The sequence below is a fragment of the Simochromis diagramma genome, unplaced genomic scaffold, assembly GCF_900408965.1.
Source record: "Simochromis diagramma unplaced genomic scaffold, fSimDia1.1 OVJJ01000802.1, whole genome shotgun sequence".
Lineage (NCBI taxonomy): Eukaryota > Metazoa > Chordata > Actinopteri > Cichliformes > Cichlidae > Simochromis > Simochromis diagramma.
In genome coordinates this window covers 10,661,589-10,679,394 of record NW_024387492.1, presented here as the reverse complement: position 1 = coordinate 10,679,394, position 17,806 = coordinate 10,661,589, and the positions used below count along the sequence as shown (strand labels likewise).

The window sequence follows — 17,806 nt, the reverse complement described above, 5'->3', positions numbered from 1 at the left end:
GCCTTTTACTGGTGCATTGGCTGGCCTCTAACCCAGACAGGAAGGACAACCATTTAAGCCACAAAGCTAATGACCACCGACTGTTTCGTTTGTGTCATTTATTACCGTGGATGTGGGGTTTTTGTTCTTGCTGTTTGTGTTTGTAAGTTGGCAGGTTGCACGCTGATTAGATCTGCAGGGACGTGGATAACGGAGAGTGACGAAGGAATCGAGTCAGATTTAGAAAGGTGTGTTTAATTAGGTCTGAGTGACCGTCTGGGCCAGAGATTTCAGACAGGACTCCCCACCAGCCCATAATGAGGTCTCGTCAGGTCGAAACGAGCATCAACACAGGTTTGCCAAACATCAGGGCCATCACTATGGTAACCTAAGTCGCTTTACCATCTCAGAGGTTTTGTTTCAATGAGGCAGCTACAGAACAAAAATGTGGTTTAAAAACATTCAGATAGGCAGCAAAGGTGACAGTTGTGTTTTTCAATTAATTGATTGTAGTGATTTATGGAATAATTATGGTTATAGATGGCAGAAGGGAAAAGGGGATTTTGAAAAGAACTAATTCCTGCCATGCATCTCTATGCGCTATACACAAAGATGAGAAGGTGGCTCGGATGTTGGCATGTTTGTTGGCAAGGTGAAAATATAGAGGTGAAATTGAGATTTGTCAATTTTTCCTAAAGATTTTTGTAGACGCCCCGTTTTTAATTGGGAGTATTTGGCAATGGATTTCAAAAACGTACTAAAGGTATCTGTATGTTTCTATAACAAAAACTTATTTATGATATCAGCACTTGTATAGAGGCCTCCTTAATGTTACATCCAGTGAAGTCCATTCATATACTTTGAAAAATGGTTAAAAACACACACATCGCTTTACAGTTTTGAAACTAAAGGCCTAAAGGCTTTACTGAACAGAAGCAGATTACTGAGAACAGGAAAACTGTGTCTGTGAGCATTGAAAGTACTTGCTTGACAGCACAATCCACAAGTTTGACCAGTGCTTTGTACATCACCATGTGAACCCCTTTAAGTCATTGGGAAAATATACATGTTTTGTTTTGTGTTTTTTGTGGCTCAATGCTGCCACTGGGTTCATATTTTGTCGGTGTAAGCAGGATCCTCTGGGCCGAAATAGGGGGAAATTCCTGTGAAAGTGGAGGGCTGCAGTGGTTGAGCTGAGTTTGCATTATGTTTGTGTGTTGTGTGGTTGAGTTTTGAGTAGACAGCCAGACAGACAGAGACGGATTGAAACTGCTACATGTTACTCTTAGACAAAGAAGTCTTTTTTTCTCTCTCTTTTTTTTTTTTTTTTTAAACAGTGGCATAGTGATTATCCTGCTTGACAATCAACTATGCTGTTTCTTAAGAAAATGGAATTATGTTGCTCAAATTGTGATTATTAAATTAAACATCAAAGTGTATCTACACAAAAATCCACTTTAAATTCTGATGTTTATGTCAGCCGTTAAGTCTCTTTATTTGAGATACTGGTTGCTTGAAACACATACATGTGCAAGCATAAAACTCGATGTCCCACCAGGATGCATAAGGAAATATAAATGGACAGTGGAAAGACAAACGACAAGTAGGACTCAGAAAATATTGGAAAGGAAATGTGAAAGCGCTGTGGTGAAGTATAGACTGCTAACCGAACTAGCCGCTGGTGTCAGTGGGGATGTCTTATGTAATGTGCTCTAACCAATCCACATACTGTACATGCTGTCAGACCACAGTTAAATGTGGAAAGCAAAGTGAGGTGTACAGAATTACACATTTACTCTGAAGAACAGAGGCCACGGTTTATAACTTTTCACACTAGTAGATTATTAGTTTGTGGTCACTTAACAAAACATTGAAATTAATGGAAAAACATCTACCAAGTCACTTTGAGGTGTTGAGCCACAATGCGACAACGGCTTCAGTGGTCGTGGAACCGACTCTCCAAATTTCGGAAACTCTTACTGGAGGGATTAACTCCATTCTTTCAAAACATATCCCCTCATTTGGTGTTTTGATTATGGTAGCAGAGAGCACCGTCCAAATCTCCAGAAGGTGTTCAGTATCCATGGAGACCACAGCATCTGATTCACATCACTTTCATTTGACAAAACTATTCACTTACTAGTTAAGCTCTATGAATGTGGACATTGTCATCTTGGTAGAGAAGCTTTCCTTCAATCCTTTCATTTAAGGGGACAAATGGATCCAAACCATACCGGCAAAGCCTTAACTTAACAGAGCCAATGGACTGTGGGCTTTGAAGCTTAAGGTTTTTAATTTGTTGCCCATCTGTAATTTAATCTATTATTAAACAGTAGTTTTGTTCTCCTTTTCTGAGATTTCATGTCAATCTTATTAGCAAGAAGAATCTAAAAATGTATTTCTATGTAGTTTATTGATTAGAGGCCCCACCAGAGAATTTGTGATTTAACACTGAGAAATAAATGTGGTAATAAAGTGTTTATAGTCGAATTATTCAGTTTGAAAATTGAAAACATAAGAAAATGAATCAGATTGTGAGCAAAGCAGCAGAGGTTTTAAATCCCATTATCTCTGTTTAAATAGAGAGAGGTTTTGTCACACAAGCGAGGGAACAAAAAAAAAATTGTTTTATTTTTTCCATTTTTGACTCCTGAAATTGAATAATAGTTTTGGGAAAATATTCAACTGTGGTACTGGCCGAGTGCATACCAATATCTTTACCAGTAAGACTTTAACAGCAGAGAGTATTAGGGCACATGTTTGTGTTGAAAAGCACTCTGCGCTGAGGTTTTGATATCCATCCACCAGTGCGAGTCAGCATGTATTTCAACATGGCTGTTTATTTTCCTTTAATGTGCAAATGGCCAAATATGTGTGACAGATCGTGTGCTGCGGGTTGTGTGCGTGTGAGATATATGATGGCTGCGTGAATGCTGACAGTAATTACAGAAGGGTGTACCACAGCAGCCTGGAGCTGGCTGACTAACAAGTTATTATAACATCTAATACATAACCAAATGTCAGCCATCTCTGTTTGCTGCTTGCAAAGTGATATAAATCTACAGGGATAGTGAAGGAATCTGTAAATGCTTGTGATGCATAGCTAACTGAAAAGATGATAAATCTGGGCTTGAGGTATTTTAGATTTGATTTGCAGATTGCATGCTGCTTCTTATTTTGACAGTTAGTGCGCTGTGTGTGTGTGTGTGTGTGTGTGTGTGTGTGTGTGTGTGTGTGTGTGTGTGTGTGTGTGTGTGCCAGGGATAATGTGGCATCTCTAGAACAGGAACTCTTCTCCGCGCCATACACATAAAAGCGCTGTCTCTCTGTGCTCCTGCAGGACCTGAATGTTCTGTCTTCTAGTTTCCACTAACAGGCCTTTTTCACATCAGCTGCTTTGCCATGAAATACTCACTAAACGCAAGAATTACCAGTCACATTAATGAAGGCTCACATCTAAATGGACCTGAACCTTCATTTGTAACTCCCATCTCCCCTAATTCATGTCAGAGTGGTTGCTGTGAAAAAGGTCCATGAAATGGGCTCTCTAAATAATACACACCTAGTTTTTACAGCCCAGATTTTAAAGAAGTATCTATTTCACTGCAGGCAGTGCTCAGTAATTGAATGTTGGACCAATATTTGTTCTTCCTGTGGTGTTTAAATTCTCACTAACATCAGATGCAACAACAGGTGAGAGTACTTGGGCAGAGACAGACCCATGAAATCTTTATTGAGCCCCACTGGCTACTGTCTTGTTAGCATTTGGATTTGTATAGTAAAGGAAAAGCTATGTTATCGTTTCCCCTCTCTGGTTGCGTAAGCTTCAGTGTGCATGCATGCCTCTGCTCCCCAGTGTGTATTTGAGTCCCATAAACCTGAAGCCAGTACTATAAAACTGATCTTTGGATAAAACTGCAGGGGATAATTATGCAGCGTGTTCACAGCACACATGGTCATTAATAACATTGGGGGCCAAGCCTATTTTTACTGTATCTAGCTTTGAGGCTAACATATGGCAGCCTGGCTGATTTGACATAAAAATATGTGCAAGAGCATTTAACAGTCCAGTGTCTTGCATGGAGGAGAGGGCGAGGAGGGCATGCGCACTGTGGCTTGTAAATATATAAGACAACAGCAGGGGGACCCACTATGTCCCATATTCACTCTCACATAAAGGCACGTGGAAGAATATGAAGAGGGTGAAAGTTGTTTTTTTTAAGTTTTAATAAATCTAACAAATGTGAGGAATTCAATTTCAAAAAATCATGTTAAAGTATTTATATTTAATGAAACGTCCTTTTTATTTTGCCTCAATTCATTATACACATTATAGACGTTAAAGTAGTTGCTGCCCAGATAACAGTTAACAAGCATCCATGTAGACAGTGAATGACACCCTGTGGCTGTACTCATATCAGTCTAGTATAATTTATTATAAAACTGTACTGATGAAAATATTTGCTGAAAAGGTTTATTCTAAATTTATTCTAAAGTTATTTAATTTTAATCATTTGTGTACATGTATATATTTGCATAGTGATACGTCAGCACAAGTATAATTTCTTTTGTGGGACTTTATGTGTTCAGTTCTGGATTTCTCCCATTCTCTAAAACTAGCCTGTCGCAGTGCATCTAGTGCAGACCCCCAGTACACAGAGTGAGATGACGCACTGGACATTAGCAGTCAGCCTGGCAGTGCCACCCTGACACCGACGCAGCTGCCGGCCGAGCTTCATGACCTCCATCTCTAGCGAGACCAGCCCGTCGCCTCCACCTGCACCCGTGGACTCAAACAAGCTAGCTTACTTTTTTCCCAGCACTCCTGCGGACGCCATTTTGACACAGATGCAGCACACTCTTCTTCCATGGCCTTTAGTCTTTCCCGCATACATCCATCCAAATGATCACTAAGCTCACGCACGCTAAACACCGGCTGCTCTGTGCTGCTCGTACCTTTTGGAATTCGCTCACATCAAAAACAACATCTGTCCTTTCAGTCGGGCCTGATTAAAACGCGCTGGAATCTCAGTCACACGCGCACAATGGCGTAACTTAATCAGCTACCACATGGCCACAGAGGCTTGCACTGCATGGAGAATGTGGGAATCCGGGGCTTAGCGGAAATATGCTTTGTTTTTATATTACACAAAGCACAATAAAGGGGCCTGCAATTGCAAGTGCATTACTGAAAGCATGGATGAAGACTTGCGAATGCTACTCGCATATGCATGTGGCCATCGGAGATATTATTTATCGTGTAGACATTTTCAGTGGTATGCATGCTTAAGTGGCGGCCAACAAACACAAGAGTCTTACAACTTAATTCCCTTAAATGAAACATGAGTAGGGGGCAAAATGAGCACCAAGAGCGATTCCAAAGAAAATGCTTTGTCTTTTTTTTCCTTTTTTATCAACAGTGTTAGAAGGTCATGTTGTAACACTGAGAACTTCCTGCTTCATTCCAGACTTTTTCTTCTTTCTACATCTCAGTGACACAAACTTTCTCCTTTTCCCTGAATTCCTGCATCTCGTTAAAGCACATAATATTATCCAGTAGGATCTGTGTGTACAGAGTTGCCATTTTTTGACAGCACTATCCAGACTGTTTTTACTGACATACCAGACACTGTATGAGCCTTCTGAGAAGTTTTTTTTTTTTCTCCAGTGTGCTCAATGCTATGCACAGCTGGTTATCACATGCGCCTCATACCCCAGGCAGACCATCTCCTTTTTTTTTCTATATCTGTTTGTTGTTGTTCTCAGTATTCTCCCTGTTGCCCATGCATATCACTCGGTGTGCTTATTTCACACACTCTCAGCTGTCATCCTCTTTCTTTCTGCTTTCTGCCTCATTCTAGCCCAGAGGTAATTCCTGTGTTGATATTTGAAGCTAACATTTTCTCAGCTTTCAAAAGGCTCCAGTGTTATGGTTGACCGCCCTATGAAAAGTAATACCTAGAACACATAAATAGCAAGTGGCAGGCGATCATTATTACTCCCTCAAAGCATTGTTTTCAGACCAGAGTGTTGATTTAATTTAATGAGTTAGCTTAGCTGAGGGAGGGGACCAAGGAAACAGTAATTAGTTGTCATGCTAATTGGGTCTGTGTGGGAGTTATCGCATGTCTGCATGATAACTCTCACATGCATGTGAAGCACACTGGGGCTGGCCTGCCTCTCTGTTCATCTCACGCACACATTTTTTTTTTTGTACATTGAAATGCACATAAGCATGCATGTATATGCACACACACACACACACCGATAAATAGGAAAGGCAAAGGTTCACATTCTGAACAGCTCACAGAAAATGCCAAGGGACTGTCAGGCCTTTGACCCATCGACTAAGAAGAATTAATGATGCGAAAATCTTGATCCCAATTATTTATCAAGAGAAAGCAGCCTGAGAGCTAAGGAATAAGGGTTCAAGACTTTGGATCCAATTAGCTTTGAGTGTAAACTTAAATACGTTAACTTGAACAAAGGAGGAAAATATAGCAGTGCAGGGTGAGAAGAGGTGATGATGAGTCATGTCATGCTCGTATAACAGGACTGGATGTCATCCTGTCGGCTCCACTAATTGCTTTATGAAGAGCTGATTTTTATGCGTTCCAGCCTGTTTTAGAAGGGCAAAACTAACAAAATGTCACCAGACTTTTACTGATTTATACCTTTAATCCTGAAAAGATGAAAGCTGTAACCTGAGTAATCATATTCTTTTTGATCTAACAGAATATACATGTAATTATTATTTTGTCATCTGTGGGATCACTCAAGTATGGTGGCCTTAATGTCTTTCCACCATATTTATGAACATCTGTCCCCACCCTGCCAGTGGGGTTTGTGACTCCCTGTGGAGCTATTTTTAAAGCCCCGAGGTCTGGTGACCTCCAGGAAGGGTCACACTCGCTATCAGCGGAGGTCCAGCCCTGCTTTGCTTTAACATGATATGCATTCTTTTTTTGTCTATCTTCATTCCTTCCTTAGAGCTGCCGTCTCCATCCCTTATTCCTCTCTTCATCACTCCACTGAGGAATCCTAACAACTCGGTGTTGAAAGTGAAAAAGCCATGACCTATCTTAACCTCGACTTTTCAGCAGTTCTGTACTTATTACAGTTACGTACTTTCAGCCGAGTCGCAATGATTCCTCTCATCTCCTGTGAGTTTGTTTAGACATGCTGTCTGTTTTTCACCATGGCGAATGAGAACTTTTGTATATGAGTCTCTCAATTCATGCCTGTATTGATAGCTGCAGGACATGTGATTCTCTTTCCAGAAAGTGGAACTTTTTTAGCAGTATTGGTCCCATTCTCATCACAATGTCCAGTTCTAAGCCCTAATCATGCTTTAATTGAAGGTAATTTGGGGCAGTTTATAGAGTACAAAGCACGAATATGGGTATTTCTTATTTGGAAAGTAAACATTTTAGGCAGTGTTTTAGTTGTCAGACTATTAACCCTGACCAGCTTCTGCTAATAAGCAAACAATCAGCAAATAATCTCACACACATGCAGAACTGAGTTTCAGGATTCCTAATGTAAATTAAATCCTAGTGACGGTGCAATTTTCTAACTGTGCCACAATTCACCAGGATCAGAAAATAATATTAAAATGAGGTTTAATAAGACATTAAAATGATTATTACTGAGAATTAAAACATGGGAAAAGATGAAAGACGGGGAAGATGTCAACATAAGTACAGCAATTGACACCGATCAATCACAGTCAAGCCCCTAGGCTTTCAAGAGGTCTGTTCAAAATATGCTATCTGAGCAATTTATGTTCATGACATCACCCTTTTCCTGACGGAGCCATCTATATATTTTGAGAACCATCAAATACATTCTTCCATTCCTCTCAACAGATTTCCACCGTGAATTGCTTGCAGGTGTATCCTCTGCACGTTCATATGCTACACATTTTATCCTCATTTCTGACCAAATGTTCACTCTGAATCTTTTCCAAAGAGCCTGTCGAGAGAGAAAAGACTGTTAACATGTGCAATTAGCATCTGCGAAGTAAGTTTTATTTCCTCTTGTCTGGCAATATGACACCTTGAATAGTGGTTAGTGTGAAAAGAGTAAAACGCGGCAGCTACACACAGAGACAGCACACCAGCAGTGTTTGATAAGTCAACAGATGCCCTCCTCTCATTAATAGTTTGACCCCTCTGTTTGCAGCAACTCCAGGTGGGGGTCACACTTTCTTGTCTTTGAGTAAAGGGAGTTCCAGCATGTGTTTGTACATACTGAGCGATATGTGCGCTTGTGTGTCTGTGTGTTTAAGGGCACGACTCCAAAGAGCTCAATCCAACTGAAAATAATAGGGAAATCAGGGTGGTGCTCTGAAATCACACCTACAAATCAAACATAGTTGGCATTCTGTAGCAACAAAGGAGAGCTGATGGGCAGAGCAATGACGCAATGCCATTATAAACACTAGTAGTCCTGCCACTTGCTGCTGCTGCTGCTGCCACTCCAAGGTTACAAATACGAGTCAGTAGTGCAGACCCCGCACTTTCAGCATGTCGCCCAACAAAGCTGCTCTTGTGTGAACGTGTGTTCTGTGTGTTTAGACTGTAAGCAGGACACTGTTGAGCAGCTGCCACTCATCCAAAGCCATTGCTCACCGACACAAATTTAAAACCGCGATATTGTATATAAAGGAATTAGCAGTCCCAGAAGAGCAGCAAAATCAAATTCTTTTTTTAGCTACACAAACGGTGCTGTGTTGTGGAGTCCAACATTTTAGTCTAGACTGAAATCATTTCACAGATTACTTTTTAATCTTGTGTAACAGACCTTTAGTCTTAATCCTGTGGACTTGAATGGACTCTACTTATATATCACTTTTCTACTCAGTTTGAGCACCAAAAGTGCTTTCTTATCACAAGCCTCTTTCTCCCTTTCACACAAACATTCATACAGTTACTTTTTTCCATGCCTAAGCTCTTTGCCGAACATTCACACACCAACTCTGATGGATACATCACGGACAACTTGTGGTTTAGCATCTAGTCCAAGGATACTTCAACATGCAGGCTATCTGAGCCAGGAATTGAACCACCAACCTTCCAGTTAGTAGATGACCTGCTTATCAACATCTTGACATCCTCTTTTTTTGTATCTGCTGCTTTTATTCACTTTCAAGGACCACAGTCTCAACTGTTTTTTGATAATGATATGATGATTAAAAGAAGACACTGCAGTTTGGGGAAGGCCTTACTGATATGTAATAAACAGCTTATAAACAAAGTAAAATCTGGGAGCCTTTTGCATAATTGACAGCAGTTCTCGAAGCAAAACTGCAGCTTTATGGATTATTGTGTAACTGTTTTCATGTTTGCGCAAAAGATTGTGGGGTTGACAAATTTTCTGTCTGCTATCTCATCTTTGGTTATGCTGCTTTTGAATAAATTTGTCCTGGTGTGGCAGAGTTATGTGGTAAACAGCAGCTAAGGCAGCATTTTATGCTGACTTGAAATTACAGGGATTGGAGCTTAGTGTGAACTGAAATTTCAATTTTACTCTTAATTTCTGTTATTTCTGGCAGCTGTAGCTGCTCCTAGAAAATATGCTCTTGGCAACAACAAGGAGAGCCAGAGTGTTTCAGGACTTCATTACAAAAGAGAAGCCTGCCTGCTGGTAGAGCATAACAAACAGCTGATCAGACAGGGTAGCTGTGCAATTTCATGCTTATGCATAAAGTATCTCTCTCCCACTTTTATTCAAATAGCATCTGCGGCACAAAAAAAGAAAAAGAAAAAAAAATCACATAGCTGTTGGACTATATGTAAATCAAGTTAGAATCTTATGGTTCAATAAAAGTCTTGTGTTTCGGTGTCATTGTCCAGCGTTTTGTACAGATTTACGAGGGCATAGGGCACCACATGCATGAACCTCTTAAAAACATTTTTTTTCCCATAGGCTTTTTTGTTTTTCTAACAATTGTGTGGAGAATGTGCTTTGTTCACGTTCCCTATTCACTAGGCTGCAGAGATGTATTGGTGGAAGGCATGTCAGCATGTGATTAAAGTGATTTCTGTGACAGAATCCCTTAAATGAACTCAGTTTTAGCAAAACTCTAAAGTCTAGATTCAAATATATTCACAGAAAGCAATAGACAGATAAAAATGATTATTAACTGGGCATTGAAACGTTGTCAGTGACTAGCAGATGATTGAAATTTGAGGGGAGGGTTAAACAAAGTCTGTTTTTTAAGGTTACAGTGAAGTTAGTTACTCAATCAAATGCAACAGACTCATTTGGAGGGAAAAATGTATCGATCATGTGAATAATTGGTCACTAGTGTGCGCTAATTCCGGGACATTGTACTCCTGATGCTGGGAGGGGTGTGTAGGGGGAAGGAGAGTGAGGGAGTGAGAGGAGCAGGGGTGAAGAGAGGGGGAGGCGCCTTGTTTGGAGGCTTTGCTGTGTGTTCCGGGCGTTCTCTCACTCGAATTTTTAATGGAAATACGATTGAGTGTGCTCTCTGTTGCAGTGTTGAAAGTTTTGTGACACTTACTGGGGGGTTTTGTGAACTTTTCGGAAACTTTTGCCCCATTTCGACGACTTCTTCTTCCTCAGTTGTGGGGTTTGGTTTATACCCTGGGGCACCGGATCCGTGCATTGCAGACTGTGGAGCAGGGGACACCGCGCTTGAGAGTTTTCAGACGAATGACCGGGTGTGGGTTTACATAATTCAAGGCCGACTTTCTTTACCTTTGGTCTCTCTCTCGGAGTTTTGCTAAACATGTCGGGACGCAGTTTGCGCACTAAACTTCAAATCGTGCCAAGCAATGCTGGAGCATTTCACCAGTGCGTCAAGGGCAACTGTCTGTGAAACAGCCTTGGCACCGATATCTTGTTTACTGCTGGGGATTAAGGTTCCTGCCTGTGGGCTTGGAAGCAAGCTACAAAATACTGGTGTGACTCTGAACAAAGTTTTCTAACATTATGGAAGGTGATCAGGGGACCGGTGCGCCTTCCGATGAGCCTCAGGCAGATAGCGCTGCTGCGTCCGACAGTTTCTCCCAACTGTGGTCGGACGTTATGGGGATGCTGGTAAGTTTGGGGGGGAGGGGTGACGTGATAATTGGTTGACATCACAGACTCCCAACTAACTGAAATTGTTTCCTTTAACACTTGTATTGCGAAATGAGTGTTTGTTTCACCGAATTATAGGTGTATGCAAATTACGCATCAGCTCTCTCCAACAGGCCCATGTTCCAAATCCATCGGTGCTCTGCGTGTAGCCTTGTATTCTGCTGGAGTTGGCTCTAGGCTGCCAATGATGAGCTCATACAGCCAAGTCAGTCCGAGATCAAAGCAAACAGGAGTTGATTGTGTGTGGTGTGTTATGCACCGAAAAGTTACCCTTTATGGGTTATGTACGCGGGTCCGGTGGGTCCTCTAGATCTTAAGAAGTTTTGAGATTCCTGTTGTCTTTGTAAACTGCTGTTATCTCATTCAAGTGAAGTTTAGTGTATGTTACAGGTTTATGCTTTGAAATCGTTATCACTTCAGAGTTGTTCTGTGTTGAGTAAACCAAATTCCTGAAACAATGTTTTGTGTGGCTTTCAATGCATTCTTTATTTTACTGCCTACATGGGATGTAATAGATCTGTTATCTATAGACACTGGAGTCCCTTTGGTCTGATACTGAGGATGTGTGTATGGCGTACAGAACTGTGTGTATATGGGGAAGGAGAATGCTGACACTAGACCTGGCTCCCAGCCACGCAATTTATCTAGATTTATTGCCTCTGGAGGCATATGTCTGCTAGGCTGCTCTCTTTTGTTGGTTTTTTCACCTTGAATGGAATCACGCATACAGGGAAAAGCAACAAGTTTTGCTAAAGTGCATTGCATACACTCCAATGTTTCACCATCATTTTGAAGTCTTTTTTTCCCCCCCAGATTGCTTCAAACACGATAACAGTGAAAATAAAATCCTATCCTTGGAAAGTTTTTCTTTTTTTGACAACATTGTTGTTGTTGTTGTTTTGTTGTTTTTTTTACCTTGAATTCCAAGTAGTTGGCCATCTAATGAAGAAACAGCCTGAAGGACACTGAAAAAGAACAACAAAGAAACAACCCAATGTCACTGACCTCAGCTTTGTTGCTGTTTTTTTCCCATATTAGTTTGTAGTTTTAGATCATCTTATTTTCCTATTTTGCTGTGCAAGAAATTTCAGAAATGTGAACGAATGGGATTAGATTGGCCTCCTCCAGCTTCTGAAAACGAGTCTTTAGCAGAATCGGCAAGCCCATAACTGATTTAATGAACGTGATGAAAGAAGAGAACGAACATAACATAACATCTGGCGCGTAGGGCTATGAGATATTACTTTGTTTGTTCTGCAAACGTAAACTGAAATGTCCCTTCATTTCAGGCCAGTATTTCTTTGCTTTTGTTTAATTTGCTTACATGATTCAGTTTCTGCTCGTTTAGAATGCTGCACTTAACTACAGTGTTTCTTTACGTATTGGAAAACATTTCTAAATTGTTAACATTTAACTAAATCATTTCACGGGGAACCTTGAGCTTAACACTTTGCTCACGCTCATATCTCTAAACACATCGTGAGATTCTGAACACAATGAACACCGCGCTCTCCTTCAGCAAAATGGATGCTATATATAACCAACCCACTATGGATTTCAATGCCTTTTGTTTTGCTTGAGAGCTTGCCCTTTGAATTGGGATTTGGTCTTAGCTTGTTGACCCAACTTAGCTCACTGTTGCACATGTGCCTGATCTTTGGTCTTTGCACGTGGAAACAGGCCTAAATACCTCTTTACAGATAGTTTTCCATCATGATAAAGATCTGGTCAGACTTCTTACTGTTCTCCATCTTCCACAGATTACCGTATGTTTCGGCACACATACCAAACTTGGAAAGTACTCTTAAACTTTAAGCAACCGTTCAGATAAACACCAAAATGCTCCACAGCAAAGTGTTTGTCCTTTGAAAATAGGTTTTCATAATGCTTTAACTGTAAATCAAATGCTGTTTCAATCTGCTTTATATTTTCCCATCTCTGAGGTTAACCATCCACAGTGATGTGTGGTGCAATGTGTTTAATAAGAATACCTTAGAAAGCTATTCATTTATGTGCGGTTTAAGCTCAGTAAATAGCTCTTGAAGTAATTAAAACTCAAAGGCAGTTTAGGACAGTGTGGCGTAGGAGCTGTGAATTGTTTTAAGTGGTTGGATTTACACATGTCTGAAAAGGGAATTTGCTTCTGCTTGGCCCGCCCCACGTCTGGAGATATGGGGGGGTCCCTCAGAACAGAACTTCTTCACTAGCTTTTAAATTAATCTGAGTTTAAACACAAATGTGCTTTATGAATTTGTATGGAGGCGGTCTAGATTTCAGTTCCTTTTCATTGGATCCCATTTGGGAAATATCCTGTGGGATTTGACTATAACTGGAATAACTGCTGCTTCACTGCTGCTGATGTAGAGGAGAGACAGAACAGAGATTTCAGATATGTATTTGCCTAAGGCAAGCTTTAAATTGTGCCCCCTCACCGTATAGGAAGGTATGCTCACTAACCTGGACAGCTGACAGTCACTCCCTCTTTCCTTCTCTCCAGAAATTTCTCCTCTGTTTTTTGCTTGAAAGGCCATCTGAAGCCACAGCCGTGGTAATATTTTATTTGCCTGCAGGGAGTCCTTGTTGTCTTTGAAAGGAGTTTTTTGTGGTGTTTTACACAGTGTGGGTGGTAGTTTGTCCATTTGGAAAACTGATTATGTAGGAGACAGTGCTCCATCTTTAAACCTAAGAATGTGATTCTGCTCTTGAGACGTGATTATTGATTAATGTCTGGGAAATATATGGCTAGATGATGTGACCCCTAGGTGCTTCCTCCCACATAGCATTTCATACATAGTGGCAGCATATCCTTCAGTTGTCTGCTTTCACTTAAAGCATGGTTAGCTGGGCCAGTTTGTCTTTGCCAACAGTGTTCTCAACACAGTCTATAATAGCTGAATTTAGTCTATTGGTGCCAAGTCCAACTCTGGTCACTTCTCCTTTGCTACCCCTCCCTGACCAGACTCATTATTGAGGTCACTCGGAGATCTGGCAGGTTTCCTCTGCTGCGATGGCAGAGTACTGTTCTGCTCAAGCCACGGATATCCTGAGGAAGCTCTCTAAAAGACTGAGTTGTGGCCCCTGGCCTTACCCTCCTTAACAGTCTTCCTCTACTGGCCTGAAGGCCAACTTTTAGTCAGATGTCTCCTGGTTTGGGGATTTGTTTCGTGCTCACCTGCAGCACTTTTAACATTTTTAAGAATTGCAGCCGGCTGATGCAACACCCAGGGATGTTTTTATCAAATTGTCTTTTTGTCAAACGTATATTTTGTGTTATACTGTTAACAGATGGCATGTTCTCTTTCATGTTATTTGTTACCAATAGAATGGTATTAATCCAGAGAAGGAGGGCGGGATTAGTTTATGGAGGCATTTGAGGAACTAAGTAGATTGATGGATGTAGTAACAACTGGCTAATTTATCTTATGATGTTTGGACTATTGGAGAGGTGATGTATTGTTAGTGTTGGTGACTCAAGAGATTCACTTATAAAAACATTAGTACAGTGCACCACAATGCGACCCAGCTGGCAGCAGTTTCAGTCTGCCAGTCCTGTCCTGAGTTTGCTTAGCAAGTGAAAGTGATCACGCTGCTAACCTTCTAGCATTACATCAGACGGCTCTTTTGTCATCCATTGTCATTGTTCTCGAACACACAAAATGGGTAGACACAAGGGCGTGATTGTAACAATAGTTAATACCATCTACACTTCTATTCAGCCCATGTAAAACTAAACACCGGTATGATAAATGGAGGAATTTGACGTTAAAGGTTGAAACAGAACAAAAATATTTGATTTTTTTTTTACGTATTATATACTGGCTTTTCTTCAGCTTATAAACAAGCAAGCTTTTGTTTAGATATTCTGTAACATGATGTGAAGAAGATAAACTGAGTGAAGCTCCAGCCTTAGCAGATATTCTTCTCATGTCACCGATATACCAAGAAAGCGCTTTTGAGCAGATGTTCCCAAGGTTGCAAGTTATCAGTGCCTTGCATGCTAGTTGTGTGAATTACCTTCATTGGGTGCCTTTCACATAGTTTTGACTTTTCCCTCTTAAAGAAACTGTCACTTCAACAGTGCACTGCCTCTTTTGAAAGGACTGATCAGCCCTTTATGTATTCTGTTATATGAAACGCTCAAGCAAAAGTGTTAAATCCTGGGGAATTTTCTCTCCAGATTTATATCATATTTAATTTAAAATACTATATTTAATATGTGCTTGATGTTGGTTACTTGAGTATAAAGCACTTACTTGGTTTCATTTTTATAATGTAACAGTGGGGGTGAATGTCAATATATATATATTGTAATTATATTACTTTATTTTTTGGCCATAAATTCATGATTTAAAAAAAAGAGCCTGAAATTGAAGCTGCTGAAGTTTAGCGCACAGACATGCCTCATGATTAAAGTGATGCTTCTCCAAATTGACTTTCTGAATGTCTGTAGAGGAACCCTGTGTCAGTAAGAATGCAAGGAATTCCATGGCCAATTGACCCGAGGCTACTAAACCTTCATGCTGTTTCCCTTCTCTGTGCAACCTTTGCATACAAAGCATATGCATGTATATCTTTACTTTTTAATATGTAAAATAAAGCAGATTATACGTGATTTGTGTAGAAATACATATTGACTTCATTTTTATTTCTGCCATAGATGTAAATCATCTTTTTGAAGCAATTGTAAAGGAACTTTATGTGCCGCAGATCATTCAGCATTAATAAGCGCTTTTAATTTCTATTTTGATGGTGGCGCAACATGTCAGCCATTAATTTGCAGTGGTCTTCACACAAACGAGTGATTTGTTAATTTCTTACAGTTTTTTGGGGTTTGTTTTTTAAACAAAACGGAAATTTTTCATCTTGAAATTAGAAGTACCCATCGTAATGGAATGATGAGCTTTTGTGACACTTGCACACTCTTTACTCTGATTTCATACAAGCGACCTCACCCATTCTTGCTTGGGTGGAGTTTTTGGTACGACTATTGTTGCTATTGTTCAAGTTTAAATGGGGAGTTGGCCTCCTTCACATCGAGGGTGGAGTAGCTGTTACATCACGTACATCGGCACACAGTCATGAAACTAGATGTGTTTATAGTTCTATATGTGCGCATGTAAAGCGGCTTCAGAGTAAGAGTTTTACAGTAAGGATCTTTTGAGACTTATTGCCAACAGAGCCTGTTTTGTTTTAGGTTACATAATGACTTATGCGTTAGAGTCTCTTACCAAATGAAGGATCTCTGTTATCAGATTACAGCTGTTTTATTCTCTTCTCACCAAACAGCTGCCCTGGTTTGTAGTCCACAGACTATCCCTTTTCCAGCGTCAATGCCTACCCTCCTGCCAAATTTCCAAACAATACTACCACATTTTCACTTCCACTTTGACAGATTTACTCTAAAATGTGGACAAAGCACTTGTTCGTGCGATGACATGACCAGTCATTATGAGAAAACAGCTGGTTTACCTTTACTTAAGGCTGTGATTCACCCAAAAGCATCTGGAGTCATTATACAACAGAACATGTGAATGTGTCACTGTACAAAGTGACGGTGGAAGTGAAGGCCCGAGGTTCAGCTGTGTCGAGCGCCTATGAGGTAATCCCACTGGTGAATCAGAGGAATCTCAGTCATCTCTGCACACACACGGAGCTTGGGGGCGGGGGCTGTTTTAGCAGTCTATCTGAAAACATCAAAATATATGCAGCTTTACCTGTCCACAGCTGAGAGATAGTACTGCAAGTGGAGACAAAAGACTTGAAAACGTAAATAATTCTAATGCAAAAAGAAAAAAGAAAAATCCATCACTGTTTAAAAAAAAAAAAAATTGGAGTCGTCGTCGTCTAAAAAATGATTTGTGCAACTTTAAAACAGGCATTAGTCTTTCTATTTGGATGTTGCAAATATATGTGCACAGTCTTGATGTCTGATTGTAACATTTTGGCATTCTCTAATGAGTGTGCGCTTTCAATCAATGTGAGGAATGAAGGCGAAAACATGTGTCTGCTCAGGGAGTGTTTCCACTGGGATTCTGTCAGCTCAAACCACATGTCTGGCCAAAACAGGATTTCTCAAGAAAAGATGCTGGGAGGACAGATCACAGCAAGCCAAAGTGTGCATTTGAGACGAAGCAATTGTGTGCGCATTTGAGACGAAGCAATTGTGTGGTTTGTTTTTTTTTGTTTTATTTTCAGTAATGTGCTCATCTTACAATTAATAAATCGTAACTCTGTCTCACCAAGCTGTGTTTGTGATTGGCTTAACTCAGTTTGTTTTGGTCTGATGCTTTTGAAATCCCCAGCATGCAATGTGTGCGCATACTAATGTGTGTTCTCCCCGACTAGACACCAAGGTCTGAAGAAGACCTGTGTGTGTATGCACGGGTGTGCGTGTGACACCTTACTCACAGTGATCCATTCATTTGTGGCCTGGCACCCAGATAGGGAGTCCAGTTGAGAAAGACAGAGACTGAGGGAGACTGTTTGGACCCTGCACAGTGACTCAATGCTAGCTGTCTGCCTGGCACAGATTAGATCAACACTGATGAATATTCAACTGTGGGCCATCGCTGCCAGAATGGCCTAGATTTTAACCAAGGCAAGACGCAGGAGATGAGCTTCTCTCCCACAAAAGTTATACAAAAGTTGCTTTATGTCCTGCAAAGAAATATCAATGACTTAATTCAAGAAAGTAATTAATATTTAAGTGCTTTTTTTT

At 40.5% G+C, this 17,806-nt stretch overlaps 1 protein-coding gene and 1 long non-coding RNA gene across 7 annotated transcripts in view; both read left to right on the top strand.

The window, feature by feature from the left end:
• Positions 1-17,806, top strand: part of sash1a (SAM and SH3 domain containing 1a) — a 168,260-nt gene that overhangs the window by 107,852 nt on the left and 42,602 nt on the right. Inside the window, exon 1 of one of the 6 annotated variants that reach the window (XM_040017301.1) lies at positions 10,391-11,046. The exons of the other annotated variants lie outside the window; for them this stretch is intronic. Within the exon in view, the coding sequence (XP_039873235.1) occupies positions 10,939-11,046 (108 nt within the window). The 5' untranslated portion in view covers positions 10,391-10,938. Of the gene's footprint in view, positions 1-10,390; positions 11,047-17,806 lie in introns of those variants that run through there. 6 annotated transcript variants of the gene reach the window in all.
• On the top strand, positions 11,053-16,902 carry LOC120724844. Its single transcript, XR_005694014.1, has 2 exons — positions 11,053-11,372; positions 11,407-16,902. It is a non-coding gene; the product is annotated as an uncharacterized LOC120724844 (long non-coding RNA).